Raw genomic sequence first — 25,395 nt, 5'->3', positions numbered from 1 at the left:
GACTCTGTAGAGCAAGACAGAAAGCTGCAGTTTTGAGTCGTCATTCAACACAAAGATGCTTGTGAAAACCAGCAAAAGCGCTGACAATTGCTCGTACCAACAGAAGAAGGACCTGTAAACGAACTGTTTAACCCTTAGAAGCTGGCATTATTGCTGGCGGTAACAGTCAGTAGTGGATAGCAACTAAGTAAATTTAATTAATTATTTCATTAAGTATTTTTCCTGTATCTGTACTGAAGTTTCTCCACTCTGGGCGACTTTTTCCTTTCACTCCACTACATTTCAGAGTCTAATATCCGACTTTTTCCTCCTACATTTGAGAAATCTGTGGTTCCTTTTGGTTTCTGTGTATAAAAACGTAACATGTCAAAACGAAAGAAGCACAAAGCCAGAGCACCAATCAGGGCCCAGCGGTCACTTTGTTTAGAGCTGGTTTTGACCTGTTGGTCATACCGACCCAGTGCAGCACGCGGTTCAACGTCAGCGCAGCAGCGTAAAACTTTGGGAGAGTCTGTTCAACATAAATGATGAACTAACCTAACCTTGTGTAAATAGAGCACAATATTGAAATATACATTCTATTAAAAGACTGGTTTACCAAGAGAGACGCTGGAGGACTTCCACCTGAAATGAGTTCATGAAGCCAGTCTTGTTATAAAAATGATAACAGGACATCAGAGCCAGAATTACTCTTTTAGTATTTTTACTTTATACTTAAGTACATTTGAAGGTAAATACTTTAGTACTTTTACTCAAGTGGAGGTCTAAAGGGAGGAACTTCTACTTTACTGGAGTGATATTTTACCTTGGGGGTCTCTACTTTAACTCAAGTATATGATTTGTGTACTTCATCCACCACTGATAAAAGCATGTTGTAAATCAATATTTATCACTCACAAATTCTGTTGAAAGTGCAATCAATACCAGATTTGTATGTGTAATAGGACATGTTGTTTGAGTTTGATGAAAAGACTCTTGCTGGACACTTTATTGTCAAAAAAAAACAACTGTCATTTGCTGAAGCTGAAACGAACAGAAAAAAGCCAAATCTATATTGAATTTCGGTAACACTTTATTTGGCTAGTCCACTGCAGATGCTTTGTAAATGCTCAGTATGTCTTTACGTAAAATTCAACTAAATATCCATTCAATGAAACTGAACTACAAGTTCAGTGTGAGTTTTAGATCTATCCCTATTCCTAACCCTAACCTCAAGGCTAAACTTACACTTAACCCTAACCACAATGTTGTTGATACTCAACTGAAGCGTCTATAGGGGACCATCCAAATAAAGTGTGACCTGAATTTCTTACGCAGTGTTCTGTACCATGAAATTGTAGAATTCCATTCAAACAGGATAAAAATATCAGCAATAACTCAACATCTAAGGGTTAAAAGGGGTGTTTGTTGTAAATACGTTGTTGGGCTCAGTTCCTACAGGAGACAACAGCATATCTGTACGTCCTGTCCCAGAAAACCAGTGCTGCACTGCAGCAACAGCAGGCGTTTCAGCTATCTGCAAAATAAAGCCTTTAAAAAATATCAGATGGGATCCCTTTGTGTTCGAACAAATATTGCCCCAGAGAGCATTAGATAGACGCTTTTTATGGAGCATCAAGCGAAATCTCTGAAGAAACAGATTAGCAGAGCGAAAAGGAACAAACAGAGAAAGAGAAATTTGATGTTAAAATGAAAGCAAACCATTTATCACCACGGCTAAAGCATGTTTACATCTATCCTGGCAGTCCACTCTGGGCTCCACATCGGCTTCCAGTAAAACAGCAAAACGCTGTGTGGAAGTGAGTGAAACACAATGACGTTGAATGTATTACTCCAGGTTTTAGGGTTAGCAGACAGACAGTGACTGAACTAAAGCCTCCAGGCATCACCACTCACTGTCCATCCACACTGGAAACATCTGAAAGGTGCAGTAATGTGGCTTATGTACAGTACAGTGCAAAACTCAGAGACCACCCTTCACTTATTTCATTTCCAATCAAAAAGACTACGCAGTTATTCGTTTTTCTGTAACCCTTCCTTTAACAGTCCCTTAGGTTCTACGTATTAACCAGGTAATTGTGAGGTACACACTCCAAAGTACAAGGTAATTATTTTATGTGACAAGATGGTAAGTACCAGGATAGTCTAAATTAATTATTATAAAATGTTTCACAGGTTCTAGATCAGGCCTGTGGGCCTTGTGTTTGACACAGATACTAGATTGCCAATATAGAGGGAATGTATTTGTGTCATAATGTATTTACCTGGAACTTCAAAAGAATAAACAAGATGCGAGTAGGAGCTCAGGTCACTCAGATCTGTAGAGTCTTAAATATAAATAGTTGTGCAATTGTGTAAGAGTGTAAGAGGAAGCAGGATTCGTCATGTTACAGTGCAGTACAGTCATTTTCTGTTGAAATGCATTATTTTATTGCAAAATTATTTGCATGTTTGTAAGTGTCCCCTTTTGCTTTGAATAGTTTTCCAGCTTTCAGGTATTTTATCATGTTTCTTTTAAATTTTATACATAGAGCTTGAAGGGCATTTCAGTGTAATTCAATTAGATTGTAATGGTGCTCACCAGCATGTTACCCAATTTCTACCTCACACTAACCTCTGAGACATTTTATAGTAATTCTTTTAGACTATCCTGTTACTTAAAATAATTACCCGCTACTTTGGAATTTGGAATTTGTACCTTACCCTTAGCTGGGTAATACCTAGAACCTGTGAGACATTTCAGTATAATTAATTTGGACTATCCTGGTACTTACCACCTTGTCACCTAAAATAATTGAATACTTTGGAGTTTGTACCTCACAATGACCTGGTTAATACCTAGAACTTAGGGGACTGTAAAAGAAAGGGTTACCCATTTTTCGGCGTATGAAAAGCATATTTACACAGAAGCTTTAACAACTAAATAATCTAGTATTTCCAGTATTTACTGTGTCCACTCTTGGCCTTCATTTTAGCTTCCATTCCTTTCAGGAGACTCGCTTTCTGTTTTTCAAAGAAATCAGCAGGGATCTCTTTCCACCTCCAGTCAAGTTCAGTCTTAGAAGTTGGTTGCATTTTCAGCTTCTCACAATCACTATACAACTCATACGGACTCATCAGGCCATAAAACGGTACTCTGCGTATCAGATGTCCAGCTTCTGTGTTCCAGAGTAAATGTTCTTCCGATTGGCCTTTTACATTTTGCATTTTCTCAGTAAGGGCCTTTTAGAGTTACACATCCTTTCAGACTCATAGCTATGGATTTTCAATATGAAGCAATGAGCTTGGTTTCCTCCTCTCTCTCAAATAAGAGAGTGCTGTTTATCTGATGGGGACAAATTTGTTGGTCTAGCCGGTCTTTCACGATTGTTAGGAGTCTCTGAAGATTTAATAATAATAAGTTTTGGAAAACTTTTGGAAACACCTGTTTAACATACTTATCTTTGACTCTCCTGCTCCTTTTGCAAGCAGATCATTATTTTTATTAATTAATGGCCAATTTGACTGGAAATCAAATAAATGAAGGGTTTTGCACAGTTCTGTACATACATCCACTGCCCCTGTGTTCAACTGTGCGTACTGTGTATATACTCTCTGTATGGAAAAAAAAGCTCCAAATCTCCATTTTTTCCAGTTAATTTGCTGCTGTATACATTTTGTCAGAATTTCATGAGAAATGGACCGACAGAACGGTCGAAACTCGCTTGTAATACATTTGTTACCGTAACATGCAGTGTAAGTTAAGATCTTTTATATTAGTTGTGGATTATTTAGTGTAGTGTCTGTATTTCACCTTTATGCTTCATAACATTTAATATAACATAATTTCTATAATGTATGCCATAAAAATTGCAGCTCTTGCAATTTGAAAATTGCAAATTGCGAAATAAAAATGATTGATCTTTCAGCCCTACCTGAATCCTCATTGAACACATATGGGATGAACTGGAACGTCAATTGAGAGCCAGGGCTTCTTGTCCAACATCAATGTCTGACCTCATGAACGCTTTTTTGACTGGCTGGGCGCAAATTATCACAGGCACACTCGAAAATCTTGTGTAAAGCCCTGCCCGAAGAGTGGAGGCTGTTATAGCCACAGTAGTGGGTCAATTCCATATTAATGCCTGTGTTTTTGGAATAAGATAGCAAATGGGGTGATGGTCGTGTGTCCACATACTTTTGACCTTACAACATAAAACATGCCAGTTATTATCTGTGCATTATGTAAATATTATTATTATTATTGTCAGTATGTAAATATCAGCTAAGCAATGTATAGGCAGGGCCCTAAAGGAGTTACAAGAAAAATGTAGTACAGAACAGTCACACTCTTAATTATTACTGTCACTGCTAATTATTGCCAGAATTTTGTACAATATTTAACATAATCTTTTTCACAGGAAAACACCAGTTTATCAAAGAATTAATTAGTCTTCAGGTATTTAAGATATTTTCTGTAATAACATAGCAAGTTACTGTGAGTTTGACGTTGAGCTGTACTGCACACTGTTGTGGAATATGAAAAGGTTTATACATTTCAATAAAAACATTTCATTTCTTCATCATTTTGAGTAAATTATATGCACATATATAGCACAAAATATGGTGAATAAACATTTTTGTTAATGCTACTTTTAATTTTAGTTTAGTTATATCTTGATTGATTTCAATTAAAAATAAAAAAATGATTAATTTAAAAATTTAATTAAAAAATTTAAAAATAAACCCTTTCATCTGTAAATTTATAGCAAATTACTGGCAACTGAGCTGCATTACTTTTACTATTTATTTAGGATATTTACTATTTTAATTTAGGACATTACTGTATTTTAATTACAGCTTATTACTGTAATTAATTAATTAATGAGAATACAGATACATCACAGTAATCCTGTGGAGTCACTGTACACTGTTGCTGATACTTACGGTTAATAAGGTGCAGTAAATTACTGTGCAAGTATTGCAACTGGTCACATATCATCCACTCAGTGTGCTTATTGGATCCATATTCAAGGCAAAGAGCTGTCCATGATTACAACACTGTACACTGCACATTTTTAAGGATTCGGTTTGCCTGGTATAATGAGAGGTATGGATTTCCCCAGCTTGTTCTAGACTGAAAGCTACGACCTAAGACCAGCTTGATGGCCAGAGACCAGGTGGACACCTGGGAACACAGAACATGTGTATAGAAATTCCATGTTTATGCCGAACACAACCTGCCCATGATGAGAGAATGATGCATGCACATATCAAGTAGCTGATTTGAATGGTACAACGAAAGGTATGGAGGAACAGAATACACCAAAGACAGATTAGAAGGGGGTTATGGTCAGAGATGGACTGTGGGGAACATATACCGTGAATAAAAGCGAGTGCAAGAAAGTCTTAACAACCTCCCAAGACATCCTACTTGACCTTACTGTGAGGCTCTTGGGGAATAGTTTTCGCTCATTAAGTAACAACAGAAATGACAACTGATATTGACATTCATGCTTTATGACTATTCAATTGAGGCGTGTGCGGCCCTGGTTTCTACACACTGTGAGGCAGTGTTAGCCTAATGAGTTGAGTTCTCTCTACTACGGAGATGAGGAGGTGGTTTGCCAAGGTGAAAAAGTGAGAACATGAGAACGAACTGCTTTTCCACACCAATTAAGCAGGTTTGCGGGTGGCCCAGAGTAGCGAAGGCCAGAGAGGCACTGTGTTACATGCTTATTCGGCTGCGACGTCTCTTAGGAGAGCCCTGCCTCAGAGTACGCCTCATTTTGCAACCTGCTGTCACTATGCCTTATTTCACCATGTGTCAATCTGCATCACTTTTCAATTTTCGAGTGCAAATGCCACCTTTAAAAGCTCCTGGAGAATAATAGAGTTATTCCGCCCGCGGGTTTTACTCGTGAGTGCGCAGTGTGCACTTAATAAAAGAGAGAATGCTAACTGAGGGAGCAACACAGCAGACGTAATTACCACACACCATGACAGCCTCCCCGACGCAAACGTTACGAGACTTTCTCCTGTTTACTCACCAGCTCAGGAGCTTCCCAGCTCATTCCTAAAGCAGAAAGTTGTGCTCAATCACTTTTTTTTTGCCTCTCTCTTCCTTCCTCATCTCCTCTCATGCTGTCACTCCATCTCTGCCAGGCTTGGAGACACAGACCAGGTGGATACTTGAATCTGTACAGCACTTTAAGTCTTCAACTCGCCTCAACTCACAGTTTCCATGGTTACGGGCTGGGAGGAATTGAAGACTGAAAATGACATACAGGGGAACCGATGTCTTCTTCGATGAGTTCGGCTGAATGTCTTCATTACTTCCATATTGCATGCATGATGATGCATAAACATTCGCCACCAAGTTAGAATGAAAACTTCAACTTCGTGCCCATATGGTCTACATGGATGACATTAGCATTAGAATTCTTCACAAGCAAACGACAGAAGAATGACAAACACTGCACACATTCGAGAGAAAAAGATCAACACCTTCTCAATCCAGTAAGCATTTTCATTCACAGCGGTTTAGAACTTTAGTTTTGAAGGATGAGGCAACAGAAGGCCTGCTACAGTTTCACTGACTGCAATTCTTTTTCACAGTCCACAGCTTCCATGATTACGTGATGCGTTTTCATCCATGCAAAGAAAATAAAGCAGATAACAGCTGGAGAGACATAACATAGGTGCTTCAAAAACAATGACTTGGTGCTATAAGCCTTATTGAATTTTAGCTGATGGTCGTTTTCGGAATGAAACCTCGTTTCTCCAAAATTGTAACTTTACAGAAGAAGGAAAAAACCTACTTTACTTTTAATGTAAGTCAATAGAAACAGACTTTTCTACAAGTCATTTTGGGCCGTTTCTTTTGGTCCGTTCATCATGAAATTTACATGCGATTTAAAGGACAAACATTTTCAAAACGTCGAAAATGGAGATACGAGGTTTTCTTCCGAAAGCAGCGAAATAAATAACTAACAACTTACCAATTTGTCTTTTTATGCTGACTTTATATGTCCAATAAAGTTCAAGCCTAAAGTGGCCAAATTGGCTGATTAGCTGTCTTGTTTCCTGGCTGTTGACGCTGCCTTCTAAAAGGTGGTTTAGCACCAGTCGGGTGTTCAAAATTTTATTAATTTATAAGACTGATGAGCCTCCATAAACGTGTTTTTTTGCTTTCTTTTGTCTACATTTTCCTCCTCCCAATGGATGAATAGGTGTATTCACTTTGTTTGTTGTGGTGTAAATATGATGAAAACAAGTAACTAAAGAAAATAATTGCAGTTACCTTGAAAAACTGTGACCAGCTCCAATAACTGTAATCAAGAGATTATGTAATAATTGGGCATTAGTGCTATAACATCTGTCGTCAAACTGCGTGTGTCACCTGCTGGGAGCTACGAAGCATCAGCAACAAAGAAGCCACTTTAGGCTTGTAATTTTTATACAGGGCAGATTTCACTCGAAAGAGGCCCTGAATATTCTGCAATATCTCTATCTAGGATGAAGCAACCTGAACGAAACAACGTGCAATGTGCTCCTCAGTATATGGAGCGTCGAACAAGCCGGGGCGCCCCTGCGTCGGAGAGATGAGGTAGGCGCCAGACCGCCATCGCCACGTTTAACCTCTGTAATGCTTAACGTTACATGCAGGAACATGGAGCACCGTCTCGAAATGCGTCTGTCAGTAAATAGAGATCACTTCCAGCATCACATGTAAGGCAATCAGTTACATGTACATCAAGGTATGTAGTGTATTTTTTTGGCTCAGATTGCTTCATCCTAACGGGAGTTACAACAGAATATTCAGGGCCTCTTTCGAGTGAATCCCCCTGTAGTTGCCTGAACAAAAGAAATGAGCAAAAAAAGAAAATAATTGTTAATTACAATTATTTATATAGCAATTAATCATCACCTAAAACGTCAACATTGTGACAGGCCTAAGCAATAGAGTCCACACAGTGGACCTCACGGTACCGAACAGTAAACACTACACTCATTAAGCCCTTAAACTGCAGGATAACTACTCAGTTATTAATCTTAAGACAGTTACTTTACTCAGTAACTACACTCTTAAAAGAGATGGCTCTTCTAGAGTTCTTTAATAAAGATCTTGGTTCTATATAGGACTATGAACACTCAAAGAACCATTGGCCTGCGTAAATGGTTGGCAGATTGATGGAGAATGTGTTGTACAGGGTTCTATATAGAACCTTTTCAAAAATGGTTCAATGTAGCACCAAAAAGGTTCGGCTATTGTTACAAGCTTCACATTGTCACAACAGCAGAACACTGTATGGTGCTGTATATAACATTATACAACTTTTATTTACCGTGTCAAGAACCGTTCAAGCATGCAAATCGCTGCTGTCAGAAGAAAACCTTGCATCTCCACTTGTTTTCCAGTTTTTGACATAATTTGAAAATTCATATTGTCCTTTACATTCCATGTAAATTTCATGATGAATGGACCAAAAGAAACGGCCCAAAATGCCTTGTAAAAATTCTGGTTCCATTGACTTACATTAAAAGTAAAGTAGGTTTTATCCTTCTCCTGTAAAGTTACTGTTTTGGAGATACAAAGTTTTGTTCCAACAGCGATATGGTTCTTTGTGTGTTTAAGGTTCTATATAAAGGGTTGTCTTTACTAAATTATCCTTGAAGAATCATCTTTAAGAGTGTAATATACATTTTTATTCATTTAAAACGTCTACAGTACTGTGTAAAAGTTAAAGACCACCAATTCATTGATTTAATTTCCAGTCAAAATGGTCATTAAGGGCAAGTTGGTTATTTTTTAAAGGAAATTACAAAAGACTCCCTCGCTATAATAAGTATAATATCAAATCTACCAGTATTTGTAAGCTCTACTTTTATGTACCTGCTGCCACTTTAACTCTTCCATCCACCCAGCCAGCGAGTTACAGCTGAGCCTCCCAACAAGACTTGTTCCCCTCCATCAGACACTCACATTCACACAACTACTGAAACCCACCTCAGCTTATTTTAAATGTCACTCATGTGTGTCTAGAGTGGCTAAAGGAGATATTTCTGAGGAGATTAGATATAATATAGTCCACTTTCAGAACGAGAGAGAAAGTTAAACGAGAATAAGTGGGAAAAAAAAGGAGTTTCCAAAACTCAGCTACAGAGAAAATGGGCCTCCTAACAACCACCTGGAAGAGCTGGTAGACACCAAAACTGCCCCCATCAAATAAACAGCACTTAAAGCTTTCATCTTTGAGACAGAAGAGAAAACCAAGCTGCTTCTGATCTGAAAACATCCACAGGTGTTTCTGTCCACCCTTGAACTGTGAGAAGACCACTCAGCGCTGTGGGTCTGAAAGGATGTGTAGCTGTTGAGAAGCCACTACTGATAATCACGGTTTGCACTAGAACAATGAAACTGGACATGTTGCATGTGAAGTAAGGCTTTATAGACTGAGAGTGAACTAAATACTGACACATTTAATACCACATTTAGTTCCTGAGGGTTCTGTATAATCTTTGGTTAAATATGTTTTCTGCCGTTTTCTGATGCTGAAAAACGAGCAGTTTGCACGTAATGGCCATTTTGACTGGACGATAAATAAACGAAGAGCGGTCTTTGACTTCTGGCCACAAGTCTACAGAGAAAGAGGGTAAATATATAAATCAAGGAAAAAAGAAAAAACATTTTCTGAAAACTGTTTTGAAGCTGTCCTATAATTTAGAGATAAAACAAAGAAACACAGTTCTGGAGATATTGATTAATCCACAATTAAGCGTATGAACTGCATTCGTGTTTGACGTTAAGAACAGAGTAATCCATTTCTGCCCATGGGGTATAACACAATAGCTCTGTTTGAAGAATCAGGCTTTCAAAAAGGAGTAATTTTTGAGGCTCAATTGGAATATACAGGGGGCTGACAGAATATTGGAAACACCAGGCAATAATGGAAACCAATGCTTGGATCTACTACTAATTAGATGCCAGGCGCTCTTTTGTCTTCAGTCCTTTGTTGATGTACACGTTTCAGAACATTTCTGGTGGGCAATTTCACCATCTGTCAAAAACAGACTGATTGCTATCGCTGAACAGCTTAGAGCAGGTAGAGTGGGTTCTTTTGGACCTACATGAAGATCCACCAGCTCACCTGACTACTTTCTTCTACTATTTTGAGGCTTTAGTTATACTCTTAAAATTATGGTTCTTCAAGGGTTCTTTACTGAAGACAACGGCTCTGTATAAAATCATGAACACTCCAAGTTTCCTTTGCATGATTAAAGGGTTCTTTGCATCGTTAAACGGTTCTTCAGACTGATTGAGAATATGCTGTAGATGGTCCTATATAGAACCTTTTTGAGAAGGATTCTATGAAGCACCAATAAGTGTTCGTCTACACATTTAAAAATATGGTTCTTCAGGGGTTCTTTTTTTTTTACTAAAGTTGAACCATGAACACTCAAAGATCCTTTCGCATAATTAAAAGGGTTCTTCAGATTGATGTAAAGTGTGTGTGAATGTGCTACAGATGGATCTATGTAGAACCTTTTTAAAAGGGTTCTATACAGCATCCAAAACAGTTCTATTGTTACAAGCTTAACATTGTAATGATAGAAGAACTCTTTTGGGTGCTACACAGAACCCTTTTCAAAAAGGTTCTATATAGAACCATCTACAGCACATTCTCAATCAATCTGGAGAACTCTTATGGTTCTATACAGAACTATTGTCTTCATTAAAGAACCCCTGAAGAACTATCTTTTTTCAGAGTGTATTTTTATGATGTCAAGCCTGTAACAATAGAAGAACCCTTTTGAGTGCTATATAGAACCCTTCTCAAAGAGGTTCTATATAAAACCATATAAAACACATTTTCCATCTATCTGAAGAACCAGTTCATGATGCAAAGAACCCTTTAATCATGGAAAGGGTTCTTCAGTGTTCATTCTTAGGTGTGTATGAGCTCATTAGCCTATTTTATCTGGTTTTGGACTGTTTTGTTTCTTCCTCTAGAACCGATTCACCAGTGGCTTGGCCAGTCAACTATTAAATCAACAATTATTTTGTCTCTCTTCGTTTTAGAAGCTGGTCTTTTTATCTTCAATCTCTTTAAGTAGTGGTCCCATTGCTTGTCGATCCTCTCCAGCAGTGGTCACCAACCCTGGTCCTGGACATCTACCTTCCCACAGAGTCTAGTTCCAACCACAATCTGCCACACCTGCTACAGCTATTTAACCCTTGTGTGGTGTTGATGTGTTTGTTAGTCAGTGGTCTGGTGGACCCACTGTTTTTTTTAAATCAATACAGCCATAACAATTTATGTAAAAATACGAGATGTTTAAAATATCACAACTGGCCAGCATAGCATAGCTCCTTTAGCAGCTGTAGCCAGTCAGCAGCCTGTCCCCACACACACACAAACAGCAGGCCATGTAGGAGGAGAACAGCGTAAAGGGACAGCACATCTACACTTTTTACATCTACACTTCTTACATCTACACTCCCCTTGGGTTGAGCCCAACACCACATGTGTATATGTGAGGGGGGTGAACAGAGCGAAGTCACTGAAAATGGTTTATTTTATATGATCTTCACAGAAAATGGTTAAAGGCCCAGGAATCTGAGGTTGAAATAATATAAAATCACATCATTTTTTCTTCTGGTAAGCAGTGAAAATGGGTCTGACAGATCCCAACACCATGGGTCAACTTTCTCAGAAGTCCTTGATTGGATGATCAGATGCAGCACACATGTGACATACAGACTGGAGCTAAACTTTGCAGGAAAGAAGATCTAGAGCTGGACTGATGGTGACCACTGCTCTACACCATGACTTTGATCAAAATTACTTTGACTGCTGAAATGTACTTGTTGACTTTAAATATTGTTTATTTGCCTGAATTTGGTGGCAGTGCTTACCTGCTTGTTCAGGAAGATGTAGATGACCGGGTTGATGACGGTGCTGGTCTTGGCGAGCAGAGATGGCACAATGCTGGCCTCCGGAGTGACCAGGCCAGGCTGGCCGAACGTGGCCACCAGGGCCATGATGCCGTAGGGCAACCAGCACAGCAGGTAACACACCACCATGGTGACCACCAAGAAGAGCACACGCTGTTCCCGCTTACGACTCACCTCCGTGTTGATCCTGCTCACCTTCGTTAGAAAAGCAGAAAAACACACAATGAGGAAAACAGCATGGACAGGTTGATGACTTCTAACAGTGGCTGCATTTACTTGCAAATATGTTTGCATTGCACTAAGAGTAATCCAAACCAAAATGAGGTGCATGCGTGGTGTGCCACAGCGAACCTCATGCGAGGTCCAGTCAGAGTGAGACGAGTTTTCAGTGGCACGCTTGTGTTTTTAATTGCTTTAAAATGATGACAGACAAGCTGGACACCCATCCCACTGCCATCTTTTAAAGATCAGCGCATAAACGTCGTGTCCTCTGCAGACCAGTTTCTGCTCTGCCATGTTGAATGTTATAAACCTTCACTATGACGCGACGCACATGCAGAACGGACTTGCGCGTTCCGATTGGGAATGTAATCAGATACAGGTGTTTACACAGATATTATTCTTCTATTTTACGGATTATTTATGGGATTACCCACCTTGTTCAATCGATAGAAATAGAAATTGTATTTCAAATGGCCTTAATCAGACTAGACTATTCGGATTGAGCTATTAGTTGGATTATTGACAGATTATTAGGGTGCATGTAAACACTGCTAGTGTAATGTAGATTTATGTGCAGCTATAGTATAAACCGTCTAGCTGCTACCTATACTCCTGTTTGAAAGTCAAATATAGTGAACTGAACAACAGGCAACAGCCTCAAACACAGCGATTTCACTTGATTTTGTATTCTGTCCCCAGTCAGTGCCTGATAGCAATGGCTAGAGCCACAAATCATCAAATTCTTTTCGACTAGGCAACAGTAAAAAAAGAAATTAAAAAGGGACTGAACAGGTTTTCAGATAAAGTGCAAATAAAAAAAAATAAATCCTTCTTTTGAACAAACTTCAGCCTTCTGGCTTCACTTTGGGCTAGTTCAATGGCGTACTGACAGCAATGATCTACTATTGAAGACCAAATGGCCCTTTATAGGCATTGGCTTCAGTAAACTTTACAGGACCTATTCTCGTATCCCTGCTGCCTTATGGCTGGTCTCTATGCTGCATCTCGGGCTCGGACCTGAACTGATCGCAGTGGTGGTGCTTCACTTCACTGGTTTTAAGATGGAAAAGAATAAGGCATGAGAAGCGTAAGACACTGACGCCACAAAGTCTCACCTTCACAGCTCCATTATAAGTGACAAATCTCACCCTTCTCCTTTTTTGCCTTATGAGCACGTGTACCTGTACAGAGAGGAGGTGATGGTGTGGAAATGCAGCACCATAATGGCTGAAGGTATTAAGAAAAGTGCAAAAATAACAAGGAAGATTCATATATGTGAACTGAGTCATTAAAGGCTAAATTAAGTGAACATGTGATCAAACCTGATGTTACTGACCACACAGCAACGACTCAGTCATGTCAGATACACACAGTCCAATATAAAAAAGTATCACATTAATACCTTTTAAATCACAGTTTATGGCAGGGGTATGTTATTAAAATCAATAAGGACCAGAGAAAATTTCCTTAAGCAAAGGTCCAGAACATCACAATGTCTAACTTGCATCATCACTCAGTGCCATATACTGTTTACTGACGCAGCCTAGTAGGAATATCAACATCTTATACAGTCACCAATTGAATATCAAACCAAATCAAGTCCAGTTTAGTCAGATTTCAACAATATTTGTCATTTGTTCATTGATTTCTCTTTTTAGATCACATGTGAATTAACTTCGCTCTGACTCACTTTCTTCTCTGACTGCTGTTTCTCGCCTCGTCCCTCCCCTGTGTGTTCATCACTCGAGTAATGCAATTAACACATGCGATTGGTCTGTGAGTCTCCTGTGCCTGTAAAGCCGTACTGTAAACGCTAGCAAAGTTATGCCGATTAAAATAGGACCACCCTGTCGAAACGAAATAATTCTCCATAGTTTATCGGTTATAGGTCCAGGACAGCATCCGGGTCCGGACTCAGACCCCGGTCCGCCTATTAGTGACCTCTGGTTTATGATATAATGTTTTAACATCGTAAAGATATGTTCTGAAGGTAATTCTTTTTACACACATAGGCGAAAGTCATCACTCCTGGTCAAATTGCATGTTTTGTTAATTGTTTGTTCCAATTTTACATCGAATCATATCTAATATTTCTACTGAAAACCTAACTCTGAATTTTACTGGATTCACCTGTTAACCATTTAGCAATCTGCCAACCTGCTTGCTAAACAAAACTTGTTTAAGTTTAGTATATTTTTCATGCATTTCTCAACACAAAGTTTGTGACTGTAAACACAAACGTATTCATGAGACTGACCAGTCTTTCCTTCTCCATGCGGAGTTATTTTGAGAGGTAGCCTGCTCCTCCTTCTGCCGTGCTGCGGCTGTTGTGATTGCTCTCAAGCTCTGCTCAGAGGAGGGAGTGTATCGTATGATCAGAGTGTGAGAGCGCAGTTTGAGCTTGTGTGACAGCAGAGCTGCTGTCCATAAAATCTCTGATGAAACTGCAACTCGTTTGACTAAATTCCAGTGATGGCATCCACTTACTATCATGGTATTCTGAACTACCGAATGTCTCAGCATGCTGAATACAGCAAAACAGAAATGTGCATGCAGAAGTTGTCAGTGTTCAAAAATATACATTGACTGCATGAAAAATTAGAGTCCAAGTTTGGAGGTGGAGACCATATTATAAATATACATGTGGACAAGGCCTGACAGAACCCACAAAGAAACCTTTGTTTGACCTAGCCAACACCAGCTAACCAGCACACACATATACACCAGCCCTCTTCTATAGATGGGAAAAATAGAAGCAATTACTCATGTACAATAACCTTTGCACACACACACACAAAGAGGCAACGGGCGAGAATACGCAGAAAATCAAACACTGCATCTGGTTTGCCTGAGTGGGTTTGTTAGCTGAATGCCTCTGAGCGTGTCTATATTGCTAACAGAGCTGTGGAGAAGGTGCAGGAACATTAAAGCCAGCACAAGCAGACATGTTAATTGTTTCTTGCTCAAAGCTACGGCCCTCATTAACAGCAGCGAACATCTTGCACTTTAAAAGTTTAGAAAATCGGACAGAAAAGTTTCAGTGAGGTGATAATAATCAATATGAAATCACATCTGGATTCTGCTAACATTTTTGAGGGTTCAGTTCTCAGCTGCCTTATTTTCCCTTAGTTAAAGGAATGGTTCAGCGAAAAACTGAACATACATCATTTTCTGTTTATCTCAATTGTAGTCAACCAGCCAAAACTTGTTTGTTGTCCAAATTTTCCTTCCTTAGTTTAGCGTTGGACCCGTGGGACCAACAATACATATATACACTAAAAGTCAATAGTCACCCAAAGGTTTTCCATAAATACATCCTTGTCTCGACCTGCTTAAACCACAGCCAGCTCTTTGTTAAAGGTTAGAGATTCTTGATGTGGTTTAGGACACCGTATGACTTACTGCAACCTAGAAAAATGAACAAAACTTCATGGTGTAACTTCAAGCGTGTAACACTGTCCTTTGCATATGGATGTAAACTGTAAAAAAAGATTCAATCTTTTAACCCCTAGAAATTCTGGGTTTATTACATGGTAAGGCTTATTTTTGAGCAACTATATAGACTTCAATTCAAACTAGTGTGTAGCAGCACTGCTGTGTCTGATCCACTCAGACCAGCACAACACACACTAACACACCACCACGTCAGTGTTACTGCAGTGCTGAGAATAATGAGGGTCCATGGGGGTCCTGACCACTGAAGAACAGGGTAAAAGGGGGCTAACAAAGTATCAGAGAAACAGATGGACTACAGTCTGTAACTGTAGAACTACAAAGTGCAGCTATACAGTAAGTGGAGCTGATAAAGTGGACAGTGAGCGTAGAAACAAGGAGGTGGTCAGAATGTTATGCCTGATTGGTGTACCTTGTAGGTATGATGTAATTGGTGAAATAAAATGATTGTGATTCTAATCTTTGTTTCCAGCTCAGGTATGATTAATGCTCCAAGACCACATGCGTTATTTAACATGCTTGCAGGTTCTTGTTCTGACATTGTAATACTAGAACTGTTATTTAAGTATTTGAAACTCATCCCAGTATTGATTGATGGACGTGGCATTCATTGGCACTCTGTTGATTTGAACCACACTTGGTATATTTCCCCTTGCTTGAGTCAAGTCTAAAAAAGTACCCTGAGACACAGGACGACACAAAGTGGGGGTGCACGCAGTGAATCACACAGCCGGAGAGGCATGAAACAGCCCTGGGATGTGTAGTCCTTGAAATGAACATCACCAGATGCTGCTGGAGGTGGCACAGCTGTGGCAGCACTTTCAATTAAGGGTGAGGGTTCATAACTTCCATTTGAGCTGGGCAAAGGACACAGCCACTTCATACCACGCAGCGCATTCACTGCTCTGAAATCACTCACTTTTGAGTGGCAGGAGGAAACTTCATGGTGACAGTGAAAGCCGCTCGCAGAGCTCAGTGGAACCGAGGAGGATGTGAATTTGACACCTCGCTATATGAAGTGTAACACTATCTGAACTCTTAAGCACATGTTCTTAATTGGTGTTTTCATTTTTTATTTAACTGGGATAATACACATATCTACATCAATATAAGTTAAGTGATACTTTTTTAATCCCACAAACGGGAAATTCCACCTCTGCATTTAACCCATACGTGAAGTGAAACACCACATACACACTACTGAATACACACACACACTAGGGGGCAGTGAGCACACTTGCCCGGAGCGGTGGGCAGCCCTATCCACCGCGCCCGGGGAGCAGTTGGGGGTTAGGAGCAGTTGTCCTTGCTCAAGGACACCTCAGTCATGGACTGTCGGCACTGCGGATCGAACTGGCAACCTTCCAGTTACAGGGGCAGTTCCCTAACCTCCAGCCCACAACTATATCAATATCTCATAATGTGATGGTTAAGTTTCAATTTTCATGTATATGAAGTCTAATTTTATTATTTATTTTATTAAAAGGACTGTCCGGATTGTTATCAGCACAAAGTTCAAAAGCCAGCATCTCTGATGGTGTGGGGGTGTGTTAGTGCCCATGGCGTGGGTAACCTGCACATCTGTGAAGGCCCCATTAATGCTGAAAGGTACATGCAGGTTTTGGAGCAACATGTGCTGCCATCCAAGCAGCGTCTTTTTCAGGGACGTCCTGCTTATTTCAGCAAGACAATGCCAAGCCACATTCTGCAGGTGTTACAACAGCGTGGCTTCGTAGTAAAAGAGTGCGGGTGCTAGACTGGACTGCCTGCAGTCCAGACCCGTCTCCTATTGAACATGTGTGGCCCATTATGAAGAGCAAAATACGACAACAGAGACCCCGGACTGCTGAACAACTGAAGTTGTACATCAAGCAAGAATGGGAAAGAATTCCACCTACAAAGTTTCACCAATTAGTGTCCTCAGTTCCCAAACGCTTGTTGAGTGTTGTTAAAAGGAAAGGTGATGTAACACAGCGGTAAACACGCCTCTGTCCCAACTTCTTTGGAACATGTTGCAGGCATCAAATTCAAAATGAGTGAATATTTGCAAAAAACAATAAAGTTTATCCGTTTGAACATTAAATATCTTTGTAGTGTATTCAATTGAATATAGGTTGAAAATGATTTGCAGATCATTGTATTCTGTTTTTATTTGTTTTACACAACATCCCAACTTCATTGGAATTGGGGTTGTATTAACCAGCATTATGCTATGCAAATAATGATTTTATAATAATTCATTTATAAAATGTAGGGCTGGTCATGTTGCCAATATGCTGCCAAACTATGTCCAGTGTGGGAGCAGCACAGCATCACCAGCAAAGAAACACCATCTGTGTCCGTGAACGCAATGCCCAAAGGGCACTACCAGGAATACCAAACCCTGGGATTTGAACCCAGAACCTCCCAGATGTTGGGCCACCTCTCCTAACATGCTGCATGCAACAGCTTTGAGTCACACTGAAGAGCACAATGTTGCTATATTTATATATATTTTAAAGATAATTTAGGACTTTACAGGTAATCAATAACATAGCCTACGTAGTTTGCATTGTCTCGACTCATTTAAAAACAGTGGCCCACCCCTCGTCAGCCCTTGTTTAATAGCAGTGCTTCTAAAGAATAAACTTAGTTATTTGATGATTGTTATACAGTGGTGTGAATAAGTGTTTGCCCCCTTCCTGATTTCTTACTCTTTTGCATGTTTGTCACATTTAAATGTTTCAGATCACCAAACAAATTTAAATATAAAAGATAACACAAGAAAACAAAATGCAGTTTTGATGCAATGGAAGTCTTTATTATTAAGAGAAAAAGAAAACCAAACCTAGAGGGCCCTGTGTGAAAAAGTGATTGCCCCCTAAATCTATTAGCTGGTTGGACCGCCCCAATTACTTTGTTTCTCATTTCTTCCTGTATTTCTTTGGATAACTGCATGATGTCTAGCTTTCGAGGATCTTTTGGTCTACTTCACTTTGTCAGGCAGGTCCTATTTAATTGACTTCTTGATTGAGAACAGGTGTGTCAGTAATCAGGCCTGGGTGTGGCTAGGGAGATTGAATTCAGCTTTCCAAAGATGTGATAAAAGCACCCAGGGCCCTGTAAGTTTGGATTTCTTTTTCCCTTAATAACACAGACCTTCATTCACAAACCACATTTTGTGTTTACTTGTGTTCTCTTTGTCTAATATTTAAATCTGTTTGGTGATGTGAAACTTTTAAGTGTGACAAACATGCAAAAGAATAAGAAATCAGGAAGGGGCAAACACTTTTTCACACCACTGTAGTAGCCTTAAAATGTTATAGGGCATTGATGCTGGAAATTGTATTTAAAAACAAAAATTACATCTTTTTGAATCAATTATCTGTCATGAATCATGAAACTGACGAGGAGAGATAAGCTGAGACAATGATACATTGTTACGGGACGGCAGGATCCAAGTGCAGAGGGGAAAATCTGTGAGAAAGTGTCTTAAATCAATTTACTGAGGCAATAGAGTGTGAATTTGATGATTGTGCATGTTGGAATTGAAGTGGCCCAGAGCTAGGCTCAAACCGCTGATGTACCGATTGGCAGTCTGAGGAGTTACTGTTGCGCCCCCAGGTAAAAACACCTCAAGGAATGGGGAATTTAAAAAGGTGGGGGAAAAGGCAAACAAAGGGGATGCTGAAAGCAGCGTCTCAAACAAAAGCTTAACTAGAAAAGTGGGGAGAAAATTGCTCTGTGATTATGAGAGGATGGCAGACTTTGTTTCACCTGTTTGCTCTTAGTGAATCCAACACCATTAGTATGGCTTGGAGCCGTTTGTTGCTCAAGCCTTCTTTTGGTTTCTAAGTAGTTTTGGGACAATTTCTCTCTTTTGTTTTTTCCAGCTCCCTTTTCTTTTTCCTTTTCTTTGCTTTGTTTAAATACCCACCTGGGCTATGTACCATACCGGTCACCCCTCTACAAAGGTGTGACAAAGGGCTGCTGTTTGCCACAGCCTTTAGTAGCACAGTAGCACAGGTGTGACAGGTTGGGCCTAAACAGCCCAAGGGCTTCTGGGAATTGGAGTTCCCTAAACTTATGGCACCTCGCTGCCGTCACCCTCTGCTGGCAGCCGGCTGGGCCCTTACATATATGACAATACACAAAAATAAGGGAATGCATACATTACTCAGTCAATTCGAAAAAGATCAACATGTTAGAATGTGAGTGCACCACTATTTATTTATTTATTTATTTATGTATTTTAGTTTTTCCCTGTGTTTGCATCCCAACAGTTCAAGAGTACAACTAGTTATCCATCCATTATCTTCCGCTTTTCCCGGACAACTAGTTATTATTGATGTTATTGCTGTCAATGACAAAAGCATTAATATTTATTATTTCTCTTTCACAGTTTCTTTGAAAGATGCTGAGATATTCTATCAGAAGTGTGGATTCTAAACCTTCGATCATGTGTTTTTGTGTTTAGCAGAGGAGACATTTTATTATGACTTGAATACATTGTACCTCCATTCTTCCTTGTGGGAAGAAAAAACATACTTTGCATGTTTGCCAGGTCATTAAAACCATTCACTTAGAATCTATATCAAATGTAAATGTAATTGATCAAATAACTACGTAATTAAATAAGCAATCTCTTTTAAAAAGTATAGGAAAGATACAGTAATAACTCGGAGCTAAAAATGAATGTTTCAAAGTGATCAACTGATTTTACCATTTCTTGTAAAAGATAAAGTGAGCTAAAATGAAGACTAGCGTCAGTTCCCGCTAAAATATATAGCAATCGACTAATTTTGCAGTTCGCTGCTTCTTTAAAGAAGCTTTATGTAAACCTGTGTATGTGCAGATGCCACCTAAGTGTTGTGACTGCATATCTAGCCGGGAGTGTAGAGACTTCTGGAAGCTGAGTGGAGACGGTAAATGACGTGGCAGCTCCTGAGGTTGTCAGAAGCTGTTAGCGCAGAACAGCCACCAGTGGCACAACTGCAGCTGCGCTGAAAGTCAGAATGCAGGACAACAGGCAGGTGTACCTGCAGTTGCCAGGTAGGTTTCATCTGAAGCAGATGGGATACATGGCTGTGTGTATATAACAGGAGTGGGATGGTATGATGCAATAAGATAACAAGCCATGACTCAAAGTAACAATCAGTACATTTCTATCTACATATTTACCAGATACCCTTTTACATGCCTAAATATTTAGCAGATATGATTTACAACAGCAAGTGAATGTAATGATAGGAGTCTGGCCCAATCACAGTTGTTGGTATAGCAGCTGCATTCCTGCCTGAATGGGGAACTGAACCCTGATTTTCCATTTGTTGGGCAAGTGTTATTCACTATGCTACCTGAAAAAACCCACTCCCCAACCCCCTTGATGTTAATTGGTGCATTTTGCAATGCTTACTATATATGCTGGACACCCTCTGCTGGCGTGGTGCAGAGCTTTTCATGCGGTGTGTGGTAGACTTTATTCAGCTTTCGAAGTCTTTTTATGCTTTCTTTTTTGGAGTAAGCAAAGAAGAAGCTCGGATCAAAGTGTGGAGAACAGAGTTCCGACATCTCATGGCTTTGAGAGTAGACAAGCCAATTTGCATATTAAAATGTCCTAATTTACTAAATGATTTACATCTACTTTCAGCAGACTATGCAGGACAGTGTTCGCAGCAGATCAATGAATAAATCAATGAGCAACAAACTAATAAAAGCAATAGCAAAGTGGAAAGCGACAGTTCTCCTCGAGAGCCTCCACTGTAATAAAAAACCATGAGCTATACAAACCAGAGCATCAACAAGAGGACTACAGTCATAGAGCAGTTGGAACCATCAACTGTTCTGTGATAATGACAAATGATATTTACTGTTAATGAAGAGAAGAAAACTGGACATCCAGAAGGGCAACAAAGGACATGGATAATTTGATCTGTGTTTTATAGCACCCTGTAATCCACATTACACTAATTAATTTCCTAATTTACACTAAATTGACAGAGTAGGTGCAGCACTAGGCAGTGCAGATTCTTAATAAACACACCCTGTCCCCAAGGGGAAAGTTGTAGTGGACCCACAAGTCAATGGGAACGAAGACCTCATTATGCATCAGAATCTGCAGAGTACAGAGCACAAAGACCTGTAATCACTTTAATCAGCACTGACAATCGCACTACTGGACAGTGCATGATTAAACGGGACCATGGCTGGTCTCACATATTTAATGAACAAATACAGGACATATTGGTCTATTTGAATCTCAATAGCACTAAGAAAAAGCGAGTTGTTTTAGTCCAAACACTTACCTTGTATTTCCACTCACTGGCCATTTTAGACCACTATAAGTAAAGTCCAAAAGACCACAATACTGTAAAAGTGGAATAGGGCATTGGTGTTTTGAGGTTTGAATTAATAACCTATTTATTTTGCTTTGCATTGTTTCATTCAAAGTGTTTATTTGAGTTGATTAAAATCAGATAAATTAATTATGACTACACACCTAACTCCGGGCAGTCATGATCTGGAGGTTAGGGAACCAGCCCTGTGACCGGACAGTCGGTAGTTCAATCCACTGTGGTACGGTACATGACTGAGGTGCCCTTGAGCAAGGCACCTAACCCCCAATTTGACCCCGGGTGCTGTGGATAGGGCTGCCCAACACTCTGGGCAAGTGTGCCCACTGCCCCCTAGTGTGTGTGTTCACTAGTGCACATGTATGTGGGTGTTTCACTGCATGGATGGGTTAAATGCAGAGGTCTAATTCCCTTATGTGCAAGCACAGTTGGGTGATGGATCTGAATTCAATTCCATTGAATGAAGTATTTTTATACTGAACTGACAAGCTATCGTCTACAGTGTAGTGAAAATACTTCTACTTTGCATTATTTTCTTATTTTATACCATTTTTTCATTACAAGTAACATTTTTAGCTTAACAAGTTGAGTGAAACACTACAATACTACTGTATAAAAAGTACAGAAATAACTGATCTTTTATAACAAGGCCAATGCCACAAATTGGCTTAAACTGGAATAGTGAACCAGAAACAGTGCAGAGCCTTAAATAAATACCCTCCATTTTATTTTAATAATGTAACAACTTTCCTTTGTTCTAAATATTTCAAAACCCTACATTTATTCAATGCCTAACTACAGGCTTAAATGAAAAACAATCCAGATTTTTAATGCAGTCTCAGCCTTTTAGATCCTATTGTATGGTTATAATTGCATGCCGTAGCCTGTCATGCTGCCTGTTCATGAGTTTGGACCATGCCTTCAATTTATGACTGAACTTAAGCTGGAGTCCTTGGTGTCTTCTGCTTGAGCTAGAAGGCCAGCCCCCCTATTTATGAACAGAGGTAGGACTGAGTGAGAAAGCCTTGAGAAACGGGGTGGTGGAGGGCTGAGAAAACAGTCATGGGAGGTATAATGTAAGATTTACAGGACGTTAGATTGAAAGGAGGAGCTTCAGGCATGGTCCTCCTCCCAAATTTCATAACTTCATTTGCTGTCAGCCACCTTCTACACTCTTAAAAAAGGGGTTCTTCAAGGCAGGGTGGAATTACAAGGGGTTTCTAATAAAGTGGCCAGTGAATGTAAAGTAGCTCGCACTGTTCAAATTTGTTCCCTGCCTGATAATGTGTGCACTGTATTAAGTGTTATAATTTCCTTCCCTTTCCATATTAATAAAATGCACTTTTCAGAGTTTGCACTTTCCTTACAGACAGATAGTATTAGTACCGGGCTAAGTATTGGAGGAATACATAACACAAACGTTTGTATTGTTTAAAAGGGCTATTGACCATTCTGCAACAACCTGCATATACACAAGGGAATGCAGAACAAAATAAATGACAAACACACACAGACATAATCAGAACAATACTCCAGAAAAAACTACTGAGCTTTAATAGTGCAAGATCTGATACTCTTGACATTCTGCTCCAAAAACGCTGAATATTTAATAAATAATAAGAATATTTGTCACCAACAGTCCACTCTACAGCTGCAGAATAAGTAAAGAGTGAGTCCTGTAATCCTGCAATCACTGGTCCTGGGCTTGATGGTAGGAGGAGGACACTTATGTTTAGATTATAATGCTCCAGAGACACGTACCAGCTGCATTCCTCACACCTCACCCTGAGCTATTAGTGCTAAAGCTTGAAATATTTGTCCGAAGCCAACAGGATCTGACTGTCAGAAGCCATTCTTCAGCTTTTTCTTGGACTCCAGTCGGATTCAAAGTTCACATTCCCACCTGTAATGGATCTGGCCTCCATTTAACCAGGTTTAGTTTTTCACTCCACTCTTTGTCCCCATCATAATTACCTTAAATAATCCTGATCTCATGTTGTAAGAAGAGGGGTCAACATGAGCACTACACATTAGACAATGTGAAGTAAAAGCTTTAGATGTTGTTTGAAGATCACGCTTGATGTGTACATTAAGGCATCATTTTTACTATAAAGGCTATTCATTCAATTCAAAACTTTAGTTGGGCCACAGTTAAGATTTAGACTGAACTTTGTTGGGTCACGGTCGGGTTCAGACTGGGTTCAGACTGAACTCTGCTGGGTTACGTTCGGGTTCAGACTGAATTTTTTTGGGTTATGATCGGGTTCAGACTGGGTTCAGACTGAACTCTGCTGGGTTACGTTCGGGTTCGGACTGAATTTTGTTGGGTTATGATCAGGTTCAGACTGGGTTCAGACTGAACTCTGCTGGGTTACGGTCGGGTTCGGACTGAATTTTTTTGGGTTATGATCGGGTTCAGACTGGGTTCAGACTGAACTCTGCTGGGTTACGGTCGGGTTCAGACTGAATTTTTTTGGGTTATGATCGGGTTCAGACTGGGTTCAGACTGAACTCTGCTGGGTTACGGTCGGGTTCAGACTGAATTTTTTTGGGTTATGATCAGGTTCAGACTGGGTTCAGACTGAACTCTGCTGGGTTATGGTCGGGTTCAGACTGAACTCTGCTGGGTTACGGTCGGGTTCAGACTGAATTTTTTTGGGTTATGATCGGGTTCAGACTGGGTTCAGACTGAACTCTGCTGGGTTACGTTCGGGTTCGGACTGAATTTTGTTGGGTTATGATCAGGTTCAGACTGGGTTCAGACTGAACTCTGCTGGGTTACGGTCGGGTTCAGACTGAATTTTTTTGGGTTATGATCGGGTTCAGACTGGGTTCAGACTGAACTCTGCTGGGTTACGGTCGGGTTCGGACTGAACTCTGCTGGGTTACGGTCGGGTTCAGACTGAATTTTTTTGGGTTATGATCGGGTTCAGACTGGGTTCAGACTGAACTCTGCTGGGTTACGGTCGGGTTCAGACTGAATTTTTTTGGGTTATGATCAGGTTCAGACTGGGTTCAGACTGAACTCTGCTGGGTTATGGTCGGGTTCAGACTGAACTCTGCTGGGTTACGTTCGGGTTCGGACTGAATTTTGTTGGGTTATGATCAGGTTCAGACTGGGTTCAGACTGAACTCTGCTGGGTTACGGTCGGGTTCGGACTGAACTCTGCTGGGTTACGGTCGGGTTCAGACTGAATTTTGTTGGGTTATGATCGGGTTCAGACTGAACTCTGCTGGGTCACGGTCGGGTTCGGACTGAATTTTGTTGGGTTATGATCGGGTTCAGACTGGGTTCAGACTGAACTCTGCTGGGTTACGTTCGGGTTCGGACTGAATTTTGTTGGGTTATGATCAGGTTCAGACTGGGTTCAGACTGAACTCTGCTGGGTTACGGTCGGGTTCAGACTGAATTTTTTTGGGTTATGATCGGGTTCAGACTGGGTTCAGACT

At 40.0% G+C, this 25,395-nt stretch overlaps 1 protein-coding gene across 2 annotated transcripts in view; it reads right to left on the bottom strand.

The window, feature by feature from the left end:
- The window catches only part of tmtopsb (teleost multiple tissue opsin b), an 88,030-nt gene that overhangs the window by 11,187 nt on the left and 51,448 nt on the right, over nt 1-25,395 (bottom strand). For both annotated transcript variants that reach the window (XM_017719267.2, XM_037533763.1), the window contains exon 3: nt 11,900-12,133. In XM_017719267.2, the coding sequence (XP_017574756.1) occupies nt 11,900-12,133 (234 nt within the window). The remainder of the gene's footprint in view (nt 1-11,899; nt 12,134-25,395) is intronic.

This window comes from Pygocentrus nattereri, chromosome 24, assembly GCF_015220715.1.
Source record: "Pygocentrus nattereri isolate fPygNat1 chromosome 24, fPygNat1.pri, whole genome shotgun sequence".
Taxonomy (NCBI): domain Eukaryota; kingdom Metazoa; phylum Chordata; class Actinopteri; order Characiformes; family Serrasalmidae; genus Pygocentrus; species Pygocentrus nattereri.
The sequence above is the reverse complement of the archived record's forward strand: the minus strand, read 5'-3'. Positions and strand labels throughout refer to the sequence as shown.